The sequence below is a fragment of the Podarcis filfolensis genome (genome assembly GCF_964270895.1).
Source record: "Podarcis filfolensis genome assembly, chromosome: 3".
Classification (NCBI taxonomy): domain Eukaryota; kingdom Metazoa; phylum Chordata; class Lepidosauria; order Squamata; family Lacertidae; genus Podarcis; species Podarcis filfolensis.
In genome coordinates this window covers 118,931,899-118,946,902 of record NC_139606.1, presented here as the reverse complement: position 1 = coordinate 118,946,902, position 15,004 = coordinate 118,931,899, and the positions used below count along the sequence as shown (strand labels likewise).

The 15,004-nt window shown below is 47.6% G+C and overlaps 1 protein-coding gene across 5 annotated transcripts in view; it reads left to right on the top strand.

Moving 5' to 3' along the window:
* The window catches only part of LOC310758645 (Golgi-associated RAB2 interactor protein 3-like), a 29,337-nt gene extending 15,691 nt beyond the window's left edge, over positions 1–13,646 (top strand). For 2 of the 5 annotated variants that reach the window (XM_083605449.1, XM_083605447.1), the window contains 5 exons: positions 982–1,240; positions 2,737–2,975; positions 8,336–8,433; positions 10,751–10,918; positions 13,316–13,646. In XM_083605449.1, the coding sequence (XP_083461575.1) occupies positions 982–1,240; positions 2,737–2,975; positions 8,336–8,433; positions 10,751–10,851 (697 nt within the window). In that variant the 3' untranslated portion in view covers positions 10,852–10,918; positions 13,316–13,646. Of the gene's footprint in view, positions 1–981; positions 1,241–2,736; positions 3,119–8,335; positions 8,434–10,750; positions 10,919–13,297 lie in introns of all 5 variants that reach the window. The other 3 variants (XM_083605450.1, XM_083605451.1, XM_083605448.1) reach the window with 3 other exon arrangements.
* Positions 13,647–15,004: the final 1,358 nt, after the last annotated feature.

Here is a 15,004-nt window from a genome sequence, read left to right as displayed (position 1 = left end):
AATGTCATCAGGAAAACGTCAGCGCTCTCCAGCGATGGCTGCGCGGCTTCCCTCCATGGAAATAGCGATCGGTTCGCAGCACCGTGCTGCTCACCCCACTTCACTCCGGAGCCCCGAAAAGGGGTTTCCTCGTGAGTAGGGGAGGCGCTCTTGGTGCTCTGCCGAACCCCACGTTCCCAGGCTTCTCCGCCTGGGATTTCTAGCGGGCCCCCGCCTTCGCCGCGGCGGGAAGACCCAATTTCCACAGAGCCCGTTCCTCCGATCGGAGGAACTCCGCCATTCGTCGTTGGCGCTAACCCAGAAGTCCCTTTTGTCATTTAGTCTTGTCCGACTCTTCGTGACCCCCTGGACCAGAGCACGCCAGGCACTCCTGTCTTCCACTGCCTCCCACAGTATGGCCAAACTCATGCTGGTAGCTTCGAGAACACTGTCCCACCATCTCGTCCTCTGTCGTCCCCTTCCCCTTGTGCCCTCCATCTTTCCCAACATCAGGGTCTTTTCCAGGGAGTCTTCTCTTCTCATGAGGTGGCCAAAGTCTTGGAGCCTCAGCTTCAGGATTTGTCCTTCCAGTGAGCACTCAGGGCTGATTTCCTTTGGAATGGATCAGTTTGATCTTCTTGCAGTCCATGGGACTCTCAAGAGTCTCCTCCAGCACCAAAATTCAAAAGCATCCATTCTTCGGAGCATTCAACTTCGCCACTGGGCACAGCCGAGCCATCCTGGCTAGTCGCCAACAATAGCCCTCCCCTCTATGAGTTTGTGTGTTCCTCTTTTAAAGCCATCAAAGTTGGTGGCAGTCACTGCTTCCTTGTGGGAGGGAGTTCCACAGGTTAAGTATGCCCTGCAAGAAGGGCTTTCTTTGTCCTGATAAGCTAGATGGATCGGTCCTCTTGGCTTAGGTACAAGGCAGTGGCTCCCCGCATCCTTCTGCTGAGTTGCCCTGAATATTCTGTTTCTGCACCCCTTCTGCTGACACTACAGGCTAATCCCTCTGAGATATGTGCGTATCTCCATTCACGACCCGGAGAAGCGGATCATCAAGATCAAGCTGATCAATGGGCGCACTTATTACCTTCGGTTTCACGCGACCAACGAGGAAGAGGAGCCCGTCTTTGACCGCTGGCTCTCCCTGGTCTACCTTCTCCAGCACCCGCCCCCTTGCTACCTGAAACCACAACCCAAATCCTACGCCGTCCTGGAGAACCTCAGCATCCGCGTCTTCCCAAGCGACGATGAAGCTGTGAGTATGAGTTGGACTTCGCGGGGGGGGGGGGTTGTGCCAGAATTGGGCAAGGGGAGTTGCAGGCACCCTTTGAAGCAGCATAATTAGCAAAAGAATAAAACATTAGACTCTTATCTGCTGCTGCTGTCGCTGCCGGTCCTGCCAATGTCTGGCTTTCCCAGGCCAGGTGCGAAAAGGCTTTAAAGGAATGACAATGTAAATTATTGTGTTTTACCTTTTTATTTACTCTTGGTACCATAGAGTTTTAGTTATGTTCTCTCCCCCCCCCTTCATATGTCATTTTCTTGCCTTCCTTCCTTTTTTTATTTTTTTATAAATAATTTTTATTATTTTCCAATACAAATATACAGTTCTGTCAAATTTTCACAAATTTTCGCAAATTTGATTCTTTTTAGACTTCCTTCGACTTCTCTGACAATCATCCATAATTACTTCTCAGTTTACGCATTCCTCTGTTTATATTGCCATTAAACTTCCTCCCACTCCTATTTGCTTTTAACAATATATATCTGCTTTCACAGTGCTTCTTGGAAAATCTTGCCTTCCTTCCTTCCTTCCTTCCCTCCCTTCCTTCCTTCCTTCCTTCCTTCCTTCCTTCCTTCCTTCCATCCATCCATCCCTCCCCTTCCTTCCTTCCTCCCCTCCCTCCCTCCCTCCCTCCCTCCCTCCCTTCCTTCTTTCCTTCCTTCCCTCCTCCCTTTCTTCCTTTTCTTTCTTGCTTTCTTCCCTTCCCTTCCCTTCCCTTCCCTCTTCCCTTCCCTTCCCTTCCTCCTTTTCCCCTTTCCCCTTTCTCCTTTCTCCTTTCTCCTTTCTTTCCTTCCTTCCTTCCTCCCTCCCTCTCTCTCTCTCCCCTCCTTTCCTTTCTTCCTTCCTTCCTTCCTTCCATCCCTCCTTCCTTCCTCCCTCCCTCCCTCCCCTCCTCCCTCCCTCCTTCCTTCCTTCCTTCCTTCCTTCCCTCCCTCCCTTCTCCCTCCCTGTTATGTACTCCCTTCCTTCCCTCCTCCCTCCCTCCCTTCTTCCTTCCTTCCTCCCTTCCCTCCCTCCCTCCCCTTCCTTCCTTCCTTCCATTTTATTTTCTCTGAATGAATGAGAGAGAGAGAGAGAGAGAGAGAGAAGAGAGAGAGAGAGAGAGAGAGAGGCAGCTCAGTTGGTAGAGGAATAAACTCTCAGTCTCGGGCCATGGGTTTGAGCCCCGTGTGGAGCAAACGATTCGTGCATTGCAAGAGGCTGCACTCACTCGGTGACCTTCTTGGTCCCTTCCAACTCTACAATTCCTTGGTGACAAAAGCAAGCAACAATGCAATAACCAGTTCCTTCGGGTAAGCATAGATGGTGCAACTAAAGAGCTGTTTTATCATGGTGTGTTTACTGCCTTGGGCTCCTGCATGAGGAATGTGAATAAACACATTTTTTAAAAATTACCTGCCCCTGCAGACATTTCTGCTACATCTGACTAGTTCCTCCCTTTCCCCCCCTTACACCCTGAACTCCAGGAGGTTTCTCCTCTTCCAGAGGAGCCAGAAGAGGAGGAGGTGGAGAAGGAGGAGAAAGAGGAGGCAGCGAAAAGCCCTGTCGAGAGCCACGTCCTCTTTGAGGAAGAGGAGTATTCCACAGAGGAGAGGGAAGCGATAGAGGCAGAAGGACGCTTCCACTATAGCTTAAGGGACCTGTACGTGAGGGCAGAGAGCTATGAGATCTACGACAGCGTCCCCACAGTGCCAAAGACTCCCAAGTAAGACCAGAAGAGGACGGAACAAGGTGCCTCTAATGTTGAATCGTTACATTTCCTACGCCGTGTCTCAGACTCAGCCTTCCCCAACCTGGTGCCCTCCAGATGTCTTGGATTGCGACTCCCACCAGCGAGCGTGGCGCCAGGTAGGGGGAAGGCTGCTCTAACCACTTGGTCAGCTGGTCATCCATATCATCCTTTCAGGCAGAGGTTGGATGGCCATCTACCAAGGATTATTTAGCTGTGACTCCTGCATTGCGGAGGGTTGGACTAGAGGGTTGCCAGAGGGTTCCCTCCAACTCTGCAATTCTAAGATTTGATTATCCAATGAAGGCTTTTAAACAGAAGACAGACAGACATCTGTCAGAGAGTCTTTACGATACGATATGATACAATACAATACGATAATCTTTATTGTCATTGTCCCATACAGAACAACGAAACTGAAAAAATCTACATTAGACATTCAAAAACCCACAAGCCTGCTATCCCAGCTATCCCAGCCTGGTTAGCCCCCTAAAAACTCCATAATTACCCCATAATTAAATACAATATACTCCCATAGAAACTACCTTAAAGGTAAAGGGACCCCTGACCGTTAGGTCCAGTCGTGGACGACTCTGGGGTTGGGGTGCTCATCTCACTTTACTGGCTGAGGGAGCCGGCGTACAGCTTCTGGGTCATGTGGCGAACCAGAGCAGCGCATGGAAACGCCGTTTACCTTCCCGCCGGAGCGGTACCTATTTATCTATTTGCACTCTGAAGTGCTTTTGAACTGCTAGGTGGGCAGGAGCAGGGACTGAGCAACGGGAGCTCACCACGTCACGGTGATTTGAACCGCCAAACTTCTGATCAGCAAGTCCTAGGCTCTGTGGTTTAACCCACAGCACCACCCGCGTCCCTTACACTGCGTTTAAAACCAAAATTGCATTTGGATAGAAACTGTTTCTCAGGCTTCTAGTTGGAGTCTTTATAAGCCTGTACCTTCTTCCAGAAGGCAGAAGCTGAAAGAGATCATTTCTGGGGTGTGCACTATCCTGCGCTATCTCTGCAGCTTTCTTATGGCACCCGGAAGCATCAATTTGACCCAAGGTGGGAAGAGTGCACCCAATTATTCTCTCTGCAGTCTTTACAACCGTGGACTACATTGTTTTTTCCCTCACCGTGCAGCTCCCAAACACACACACAGACCATAAGTTAATACACTCTCAACAATACAGTGGTAAAATGCCATCAACAGGTCCTTTGAGAGATTTTTTCCCCGGAGGATTCTCAGAAAATATAACCTCTGCTGTGCTCTCTTCATCAGGTCTTTGCTGTTTTCTCCCCAGGTTAGGTCATATCTCAACTCCATTCCTTTAGTTATCATTGCAGCATGGGGTTGGACTAGATGACCCTTGGTTGGGTCCCCTCTAGAATCTACGATGCTATTATCTTGCCAAAGTTTCTTGTGGAGGAATCAGAAATCGAGGGAACAAAAAAAGTAATAAAATGTTCTTCGGAAGGCTGGTAGAGAGGACAAGAGGACAGAATCACTCCGATGTTATTTAGCGCTCTTGTGGTGGGGCTGTTGAGACAGTCTTCACCTGCAGCCAAGTTTTGTTGTTGTTGTTTAGTCGTTTAGTCGTGTCCGACTCTTCATGACCCCCTGGACCAGAGCACGCCAGGCACTTCTGTCTTCCACTGCCTCCCGCAGTTTGGCCAAACTCATGCTGCTAGCCTCGAGAACACTGTCCCACCATCTCGTCCTCTGTCGTCCCCTTCTCCTTGTGCCCTCCATCTTTCCCAACATCAGGGTCTTTTCCAGGGAGTCTTCTCTTCTCATGAGGTGGCCAAAGTCTTGGAGCCTCAGCTTCAGGATCTGCCCTTCCAGTGAGCACTCAGGGCTGATTTCCTTCAGAATGGATCGGTTTGATCTTCTTGCAGTCCATGGGACTCTCAAGAGTCTCCTCCCTCACCAGAATTCAAAAGCATCCATTCTTCGGCGATCAGCCTTCTTTATGGTCCAGCTCTAATTCATTAGAGGTTTTAAATAAATAATAATAATAATAATAATAATAATAATAATAATAATAATAATAATTTATTATTTGTACCCCGCCCATCTGGCTGGGTTTCCCCAGCCACTCTGGGCAGCTTCCATAGAAACAAAAAATACACTAAAATATCACACATTAAAAACTAAAGCAGAGGTCGGATGAGCATTTGACAGGGATCTTTAGCTCTGAATCCTGCCTTGCAGGGGGTTCAATTCTGTGATTCGATGACACGTCTTGGGCTTTCAGCAGGGCCTTGAATTTAGCAGAGAAACAATGACACAGCCAGCCAAGATCTCTTTAAACATCAGCGTCACACGACCCGTGAGACCTTCACCGGTTAATAACTGCATTTAGGGCCCAATGATTTTCCCAAATGATCTTCAAGAGAAGCCCCACGTAGAGTTCATTACAATGTGCTCATCTTTACCAAGGCATGTATAATGGGATAATAAACCCTTGGCGGACCATCATCCAGCTGTCACTAATGTAACAGCTGACAAATTCGCAGATGTGGATGATGGCAGCCTTGCAGATGTAAAATGCAAACTTAACCAGTGCTGGGGAGGGGGGCATTTTCTAGAAAATCTTCCACTGCTATACTTTCCAAAAATCCGCACCCGCCCCCCTCCCCCCCACATTTTGGAAAAATAATTTTCATAAGTTAAAATTAGTGGCATAGCAAACAATACAAGCCTAGCAAGTGGAACCGATAAATGTCAGTTAGTTGTAGAATAAAATTTTCAATTAACTAATTTATTAACAACAATAGTGCAAGTATAACAAAGGTGGGGGGGCAGCAAAGAATTGAAAATTTAAATCATAAAAGCATCACAGCTTGGAAGGACAAAAGTACAAAGCTACAGTGCAGCTACAAAGAGATAATAAAGTATTGACTCATGCAAATATTCCCTTTACAAATAATAAAGATTTATTTTAAAAAATAAAAGTGTTCTCTACTTGTAAGTTCCATTATTATTGAGAATAAAGGACCTAAATGACCCAGGCATTTGCATTTACTGGTGGTGATGAGTGAACATTTGCTGCAATATCTGTATGAGAAATAAAACCATGCCATATATATATATAGTCATTTGAGATTTGCCCTTTGGATACATTTAGTTTAAGAAATATCTCTCCAAAAAGAGCAATTTGCCAAAGCATTGAAAGCAACAATCCAGATTATTAAGGTTTTTTAAATAAAATAAAAACTTGCAATTACTGGTAATTTTTTTAGGTGATGTTTTCATGAGGAAGGAAATTGGAAAAAGTCTTGAGATGTTTTTACAGCGTATAGAATTAAAGTAGGGTAGTATCCGGCTAACAGGGACGCGGGTGGCGCTGTGGGTAAAAGCCTCAGCGCCTAGGACTTGCCGATCGCATGGTCAGCGGTTCGAATCCCCGCGGCGGGGTGCGCTCCCGTTGCTCGGTCCCAGCGCCTGCCAACCTAGCAGTTCGAAAGCACCCCCGGGTGCAAGTAGATAAATAGGAACCGCTTACCAGCGGGAAGGTAAACGGCGTTTCCGTGTGCTGCGCTGGCTTGCCAGATGCAGCTTGTCACGCTGGCCACGTGACCCAGAAGTGTCTGCGGACAGCGCTGGCTCCCGGCCTCTAGAGTGAGATGAGCGCACAACCCTAGAGTCTGGCAAGACTGGCCCGAACGGGCAGGGGTACCTTTACCTTTACTTTACCTAGTATCCGGCTATGTTGTAAAGTGGACCCTTTGAAATCAATGGTCTTGATTAGTCAAGAGTCGGACTGTGTACACACAACGCCTTTAAAAAAAATATCAGAGCACATCCTTTCCCTCAAAGGATTATGGGCACTGAAGTTTACCCCTCATAAGCGTTGCAGTTCCAAGCAACCTTTAACAAACTACAGCACCCAGAATTCTTTGAGGGTGAAAAAATCTGCTTTGAATGTGCTTTAAAGGTGCAGTGTGAACTCAGACCAAGCATTATCTGAGAATGGCTTGGCGGGATACCAGCCATAGCAAACGAAGAAATAATAATAATATAATAATAATAATAATATAATATGGAAGTGAGAGCTGGACCATAAAGAAGGTTGATCGCTGAAGAATTGATGCTTTTGAATTCTGGTGCTGGAGAAGACTCTTGAGAGTCCCACGGACTGCAAGAAGATCAAACCTCTCCATTCTGAAGGAAATCAGCCCTGAGTGCTCACTGGAAGGACAGATCCTGAAGCTGAGGCTCCAAGACTTTGACCACCTCATGAGAAGAGAAGACTCCCTGGAAAAGACCCTGATGTTGGGAAAGATGGAGGGCACAAAGAGAAGGGGATGACAGAGGATGAGATGGTGGGACAGTGTTCTCGAAGCTACCAGCATGAGTTTGACCAAACTGCGGGAGGCAGTGGAAGACAGGAGTGCCTGCTCTGGTCCATGGGGTCACGAAGAGGCGGAAACAACTAAACGACTAAACAACAACAACAAATAATAATTTATTATTTGTACCCCGCCCATCTGGCTGGGTTTCCCCAGTCACTCTGGGCGGCTTCCAACAAAGATTAAAAATACATTAAAATGTCACACATTAAAAACTTCCGTGAACAGGGCTGCCTTCAGATGTCTTCTAAATGTCAGGTAGTTGTTTATCTCTTTTACATCTGGTGGGAGGGCGTTCCACAGGGAGGGTGCCACTACTGAGAAGGCCCTCTGCCTGGTTCCCTGTAGCTTTGCTTCTCGCGGCGAGGGAACTGCCAGAAGGCCCTAGGCGCTGGACCTCAGTGTCCGGGCAGAATGATGGGGGTGGAGACACTCCTTCAGGGATACTGGACCGAAGCTGTTTAGGGCTTTAAAGGTCAGCACCAACACTTTGAATTGTGCTCGGAAATGTACTGGGAGCCAATGTAGATCTTTCAAGACTGGTGTTATGTGGTCTCGGCGGCCACTCCCAGTCACCAGTCTAGCTGCCGCATTCTGGATTAGTTGTAGTTTCTGGGTCACCTTCAAAGGGAGCCCCACGTAGAGCGCATTGCAATAGTCCAAGCGAGAGATAACCAGAGCATGCACCACTCTGGCGAGACAGTCCGCAGGCAGATAGGGTCTCAGCCTACGTACCAGATGGAGCTGGTAGACAGCTGTCCTGAGATTTGGTGGCTAAGAGGCTGGGCGACAAGTTAGGAAACCCCAGGTTCAGACCTCTGCCGTGAACTTTGGCTCAGGTGGGCTCAGGAAAGCCCCCTCTGAGTCACAGACACCAACACCCCACCTCTGTAATAGGAGGGGTCACAGTGCTGGCCTACCTTGAAGGCCCTTGTGTTTGCCTGTAAAGCACCATTAAGTATTGCTGTTGTTTTTTCTAGGTTATTCAGCTCAGAAAGCTTTTCCCCTGGCAGTTTGTCAAGCAGTTCGTCTGCAAGAGCTACCAAAAATCCTCGATCGCCACCGCGAGTTTTCCCAGGTGTGTAGAAAAACATTCCCCACGTCTACTCTCCTCCTTTCTCTCTGCACTGAGACTTACAGGAAGGAACTGCACATCTCCTGGCTGAGTCAGACCCATCAAACACGACGTCGTCCTGTTCTCACTATGGCCCAATATTAGGTCCTGGGGAGATTTTCAAGAAGACGAGAAGAGGGAGATCTCCCTCCGACAAGCATGCCCTTCCCTTCCTCCTGGGATTTGGGTGGTCTTTGTGACTCCAGAATAATAATATACAGTGGTACCTCAGGTTAAGTACTTAATTCATTCCGGAGGTCCTTTCTTAACCTGAATGTGCTGCTCCCGGTGGGAGGTTACCGTGGGGCGAGGTCCAGAACCTGAGTCGAGGGTCGGCAGACAGTCCTCCACGGGCGAAGCGGGGTCCAAAGCGAGGAGCCGGGCAAGGACAGGAACTCTGGAGGAACAGGACTGGGCGCTGGCCGAAACAGCTCTTCAACGATGTTGCTCCCGCAACCTGGGACCGGGCTGACTGGCCTTTATCTTCTCTGAGGCCAGGGGCGGTCCCGGCCCCCAGGAGACCCGCCTCTCCTGGCCTTAAGGCGAGCACTGTTCCTGGGAGAAACCAGTTCCCTCCGCCTCTCTGCCCTGAGCCTCTGCATCTCAGGAGAGGCTGGAGGGTTACTGGACCCAGGGGGAGACTCACCTTCTCCTGACAGGGCTGGGAGAGGCGCACCTGTAGGCAATGGGTCCTCAATCGCCTCCAGAGCCAGAGTGGATTCACCTGGTGCCTGCTCCTGAGGATCCGGCACAGGTGCAGGCGCTTCAGGATCAAGGCCCTGCCCCAGTTCAGCCAGCCCTGGAGGCGGGGACTCCTGTGCAGGCTTGGGTTCCTCCGGTTCAGCCTCTGAATCGGATTCCCAGGCCATCACACTGAAACTGTTCTTAATCTGAAGCACCACTTTAGCTAATGGGACCTCCTGCTGCCGCCGCGCCACTGCCGCCTGGTTTCTGTTCTCATCCTGAAGCAAAGTTCTTAACCCGAGGTACTATTTCTGGGTTAGCAGCGTCTGTAACCTGAAGCGGACGTAACCCGAGGTACCACTGTAATAATAATAATAATTTATTATTTGTACCCCGCCCATCTGGCTGGGTTTCCCCTGGGCTAGCTGGCTGAATTGGTCCTACTTGGGCCAGTGAGGAGGCCAGGGGAGAATTAGCTGTGGGGTCTCAGAGCGGGTGATCTTCATAAAAGGGGAGGGGGAGGGAAGAGAAGGGAAATAAAAAATCAGGCTGAATTCAAATTAAAAGCCAGGCAGAATAGCTCTGTCTTACAGGCCCTGCGGAAGGAGGTTAAATCCTGAAGGGCCCTGGTCTCATGGGACAGAGCATTCCACCAGGTCGGAGCCATCACTAAGAAGGCCCTGGCCCTGGCGGAGGATAGTCTGACTTCCTTAGGGCCTGGGACCTCTAAACTATGGTTATTCATGGACCTTAAGGTCCTCTGTGGGGCAGACAAGGAGAGGCGGTCCCGTAAATACAAGGGCCCTAAGCTACAAAGGGCTTTAAAGGTCAAAACCAGCACCTTGAACCTGACCCTGTACTCCACCGGGAGCCAGTGCAACTGATAAAGCACTGGGTGAATATGCTCCCATGGCGGAGACCCCGTGAGGAGCCTCGCTGCAGCATTCTGCACCCGCTGGAGTTTGTGGGACAGTTTCAAGGGCAGCCCCACGTAGAGCGAGTTACAGTAGTAATTACATGTGGCCCTTCGGAAGTTGCCCGGAATGTGGGCTTCAGGATGAAAAAGGCTCTCCACCACTGCCCAGAGGGGATGGTTCTGACTTTGCGCATAAAGAATGGTGGCGTGGTAGTCTTTCAGCTCAAACATTGCTTCTTGACACCTCAGCGAAGTGTGGCGTAATGGTTAGAGTGTCGGACTGGAACCTGGGAGACCAGAGTTCGAATCTCCACTCAGCCATGGAACTCACCGGTTGGCCTTGGGCTAGTCATCTTCCCTTAGCCTCATCTACCTCACAAGGTTGTCATGAGGATAAAATTGGGAGGACAAATAGGATCTGTTCCGGAGGCCCGTTCGCAACATGAAAGGAACGCAACCCGCAGCGGTGCGTCTGCGCACACGCGGGTTGCAATTCACCGCTTCTGCGCATGCGCATGACGTCATTTTGTGCATCTGCGCATGCGCGAGCAGCAAAACCCAGAAGTAACCCTTTCCGGTACTTCCTGGTCGCCGCGGGACGTAACCTGAAAGAACGTAACATGAAGCGGATGTAACATGAGGTATGACTGTATGTGTGTCTGGTTTGGTCTTTTTTTGCAGTTCCGAAAAAAGAAGGATCCAGCAGTCTTAATATTGTCACGCTCTACTCCATCGTCTCCAAAACAGCTGAAAGGCAGGAAGCTGGGAAGAGAAAAAACTGAGCAGAGATGGGAAATGGTCTCAGCCTAAACGTTATGGAGGAAGCAGAAAGGGAAACCAGGGACTCAGGTACCAGAGCAAGACCTTTGGTGGCCCTTAGATTTTATCGTTAACAGGAACAGACGAAGAACTTGCTGGATCAGGCTGGTGGCCCTTCTAGTCCAGAATCCTGTTCTCACAGTGGCCATCTTGATGTTTGTGGGAAACCCGCAAGCAGGGTCCTGGCACAATAGCCCTTTCCCTTCCTTTGATTTCCAGGAACTGGGGTTCAGAAGCATCCAATTTTTGCATAACCACAGAGCCTAGGACTTGCTGATCAGAAGGTCGGCGGTTCGAAACCCCGCGACGGGGTGAGCTCCTGTTGCTCGGTCCCTGCTCTTGCCCACCTAGCAGTTCGAAAGCACACCAGTGCAAGTAGATAAATAGGTACCGCTCTGGCGGGAAGGTAAACGGCGTTTCCATGCGCTGCTCTGGTTCGCCAGAAGCGGCTTAGTCATGCTGGCCACATGACCCGGAAGCTGTACGCCAGCCAATAAAGCGAGATGAGTGCCGCAACCCCAGAGTCGTCTGCAACCGGACTTAACAGTCAGGGGTCCCTTTACCTTTCAGCCGCTTGGAGAAGACTGTCCTTAAGCAGTGTGTAAACTGTTTGAATTTTAAATATATATCAAAATTCAGTATTTTTAAAAGGTTAATTACAGTCCCAGGAAGAGGGCACATTCTGAAAACATCCCCCCAAGTGTTAAAAGCCAGGGTAAAGCCATGCTACTTTGGCATTCAGCAAGAGCTGGTATTGAAGTCCCGATTTTCCAGGGATGTCCCTATTTTCATTGAAGGCAATGCTGTATAGGGAAGATTCTTTAAAGTATTTAATGCTTTATTATGTTTTTATATATGTTGGAAGCCACCCAGAGTGACTGGGGCAACCCAGGAAGATGGGTGGGGTTTAAATTAAGATAATCATTATGGAATGGGACGTCCCTACTTTCATCGGAGAAATGTTAGAGGGTATGGGATCGTGAACTTGCAAGGGGAGTTCCAGCACTCCTGGGCTGCCAGCTAAAAGGAAAAAAGCAAAAGACTACCTTCAGAAATATTGTAAAATTAATGAATGTTAAAATGATGTTTGGATTGGAAATAAGTGGTATTTAGCAACAAAAGTTAATAAGAATATGCAAAAATGAATTGATAAAAGGATGAAAATATAGAGTTATAATATGTTAAGATATAGAGTTAAGATAAATGAAAGAGGGTAAGGATTTGCTGATTTGATTATTTAAATGGGAATACAAAAAGGGGAGGTGTGAGGGAGTCAAGGAAACAAGTTAAATGAATTTAAAGTTACAAAAATGGATTTGTTTTTAATTTCTTTTTGTATCTATTTGTCTTTTGAATTCTGTATTTTTATTTTTTCTTTTGTCATTGTATCTTTTTTTATTACACGATTTTTTGTTTTATTTATGTAAACTTTTCTTTTTGTAAAACCTCAATAAATATCTTATAAAAAAAATTTAAAAAAAGGAGGTGCAGGGGGTGGGCATTCAGTTCTGTTTGCGCTTAAACAAAAAGGAATCAGTAGATTACCTGCTTCACTACCTCACTAAAAATCACTACTTTTGAATCAGCCTGGCAATAGACTGAGTTAAGCACTTGAAAAATCCATTGAAATCAGACATTATAAGTTCATCTTCGGATGGGTAGTTCGCAAATCTCTGAGGCTTTGCATAAGGTTTTGTAATTTTCTCAGAAGATTGGTAAAGAATGCATAATCATTTTGGTAATTATTGTGTGTATATTAGTCACCAAGTGGGATGCGGTTGGCTCTGTGGGTTAAACCACAGAGCCTAGGACTTGCTGATCAGAAGGTCGGCGGTTCAAATCCCCGCAATGGGGTGAGCTCCCGTTGCTCGGTCCCTGCTCCTGCCAACCTAGCAGTTCGAAGGCACGTCAAAGTGCAAGTAGATAAATAGGTACCGCTCTGGTGGGAAGGTAAACGGCGTTTCTGTGCGCTGCTCTGGTTCGCCAGAAGCGGCTTGGTCATGCTGGCCACATGACCCAGAAGCTGTACACCGGCTCCCTCGGCCAATAAAGCGAGATGAGCGCCACAACCCCAGAGTCGGTCACGACTGGACCTAACGGTCAGGGGTCCCTTTACCTTTACCTTTATTAGTCACCAATGTGTTGAATGAGTCGTACTACTGGCTATAGGCACATGGCAACTTGAGGAATGACGCCTTTGCTTGAAAACGGAAAGCACTGAAAACGTTAAATGCAATTAAGTAGACATTTGGTGCTTCTGTTGGAGAGGACTGCTGAATACGGATGGTTGCTTCTTGTACAATGAAGTTAAAACAGCAGAAAATTTGGGTGGAGATGGGAGAAAGCATTCCTATCAAGGAAAATGTAGAATAATTTTCTGTTTTAACATTTTTCTTTTTCACTTCCCAGTGCCTTGAGAGTCCTAAGCCAGAAAGGCTGATTAGAAATCATCGTCGTCATTTTCATCACCGTCCAGAGATAGCAGCTATTGCAGTACTTCAAAACGCTTCAACCTTGCGGTGTTTGTGCCTCTGATACGCAAGGCGATGGATGCCTCTCTGTCTTGCCTAGGTGATTTCACCCTTCAAAGCCCAAGGCTGGAGTCTACAGGAGCCTGGATTCTGTGAGCTCAGAGAGGAGAGGACTTGAAACCTGGAAGCAAAGTTAGAAGAGGAGAATCTGCAAATAAGAACTCGGGGAAGAGGGAAGGTGGAGATAGGTTTATTTTATTCTATTAAAAAGACTGTTTTCACTGCCATCTTAAGCTCCTTTACTGTTTAAAGGCACGGCATTCTTGATTTGTGTTTGTATGGACTATGCCCCTTTTGTTTTCTGTTTGGATTGTTGCAATGCCTTCACCCACCTATGGCCAAAGCATAAGGAACACAGCTCAGTTTTTAGCCTGGGTACTTTAAACTTCCTTTCTTTTTTTCTGAGACAAGAGTGGATTTCATGCTCTGTATTCTGCTCATAGTGGTGAGGAGGAATGGAAGTTCCCCCGAAATGTCTGCTTTATATACATTATTTACACAATGGGCCCCATGTGATTGGCTAATTCCAGGATTCTCCTGTAGGCCACTCAGGTTGCGGATTCACTTCCACCTGGAGTTGGATTGGATGGCTCCTGTGGACCAATCATACTGCTGCATTCTGGATCCTATTGTTCTAGGACCAATCATACTGCTTCATTCTGGATCCTATTGTTCTAGGACCAATCAGACTGCTGCATTCTGGATCCTATTGTTCTAGGACCAATCTGACTGCTGCATTCTGGATCCTATTGTTCTAGGGCCAATCAGACTGCTGCATTCTGGATCCTATTCAACTCAATACATAACACCTTCTTTCTTTCTTTCTTTCTTTCTTTCTTTCTTTCTTTCTTTCTTTCCTTCTTTCTTGCTCTCTCTCTCTCTCTCTCTCACACACACACACACACACACACCCCTCTTTAATTAACCCGGGATTCACCTCTTTTGTAACCTCATTAGCAATTAAAGCCAATAGGTAATTGAGCCGTACTTTAATTTCGAGAAAGAAGCCAGCTTGCGTTTTCCACAACATTGAGCAGAAACAGAAGACCTGACAGGTCTCCAATCTATTGTATTAGCAAAATTAGCGGGGGGGGGGGCGTGTTTAATAAGTGCACAAGGATGCAGAATTCCACCGATTAATATTCCTGCATTAGCTGGCGAGTGCGGGAAGGAGGTAGCCGTGGCACAATGGGAGCTCCTGGACTCTGTTCCTTCCTCACTCATATCTCGCAATCCATAGCAGGGAGATCTTAGAACCTAGAATCGGAGAACTGGAAAGGCCCCCCGCCACCGCAAAGCAGGCATCTCAATAGCAGAATTGCCAGGCACACACTGTTGGGTCATTCCATATCAAGTGAGCCAACTTGATTGTGTCACCCAATTTTCTTAATATTTTTGTACACTTGTCAAATGATCTAAACTAAGTTTCAACCTAAAATTTCAGCAAGCTATCAATCTGCTTTGGAACACGTTTTGAAAAGAAAAGCCTGGCTAGCTTTTCAGATACCTTTTAATTGCTGTATTTTTCGCTCTGTAAGATGCACTTTTTTCCTCCTAAAAAGTAAGGGGAAATGTCTGATCAGCA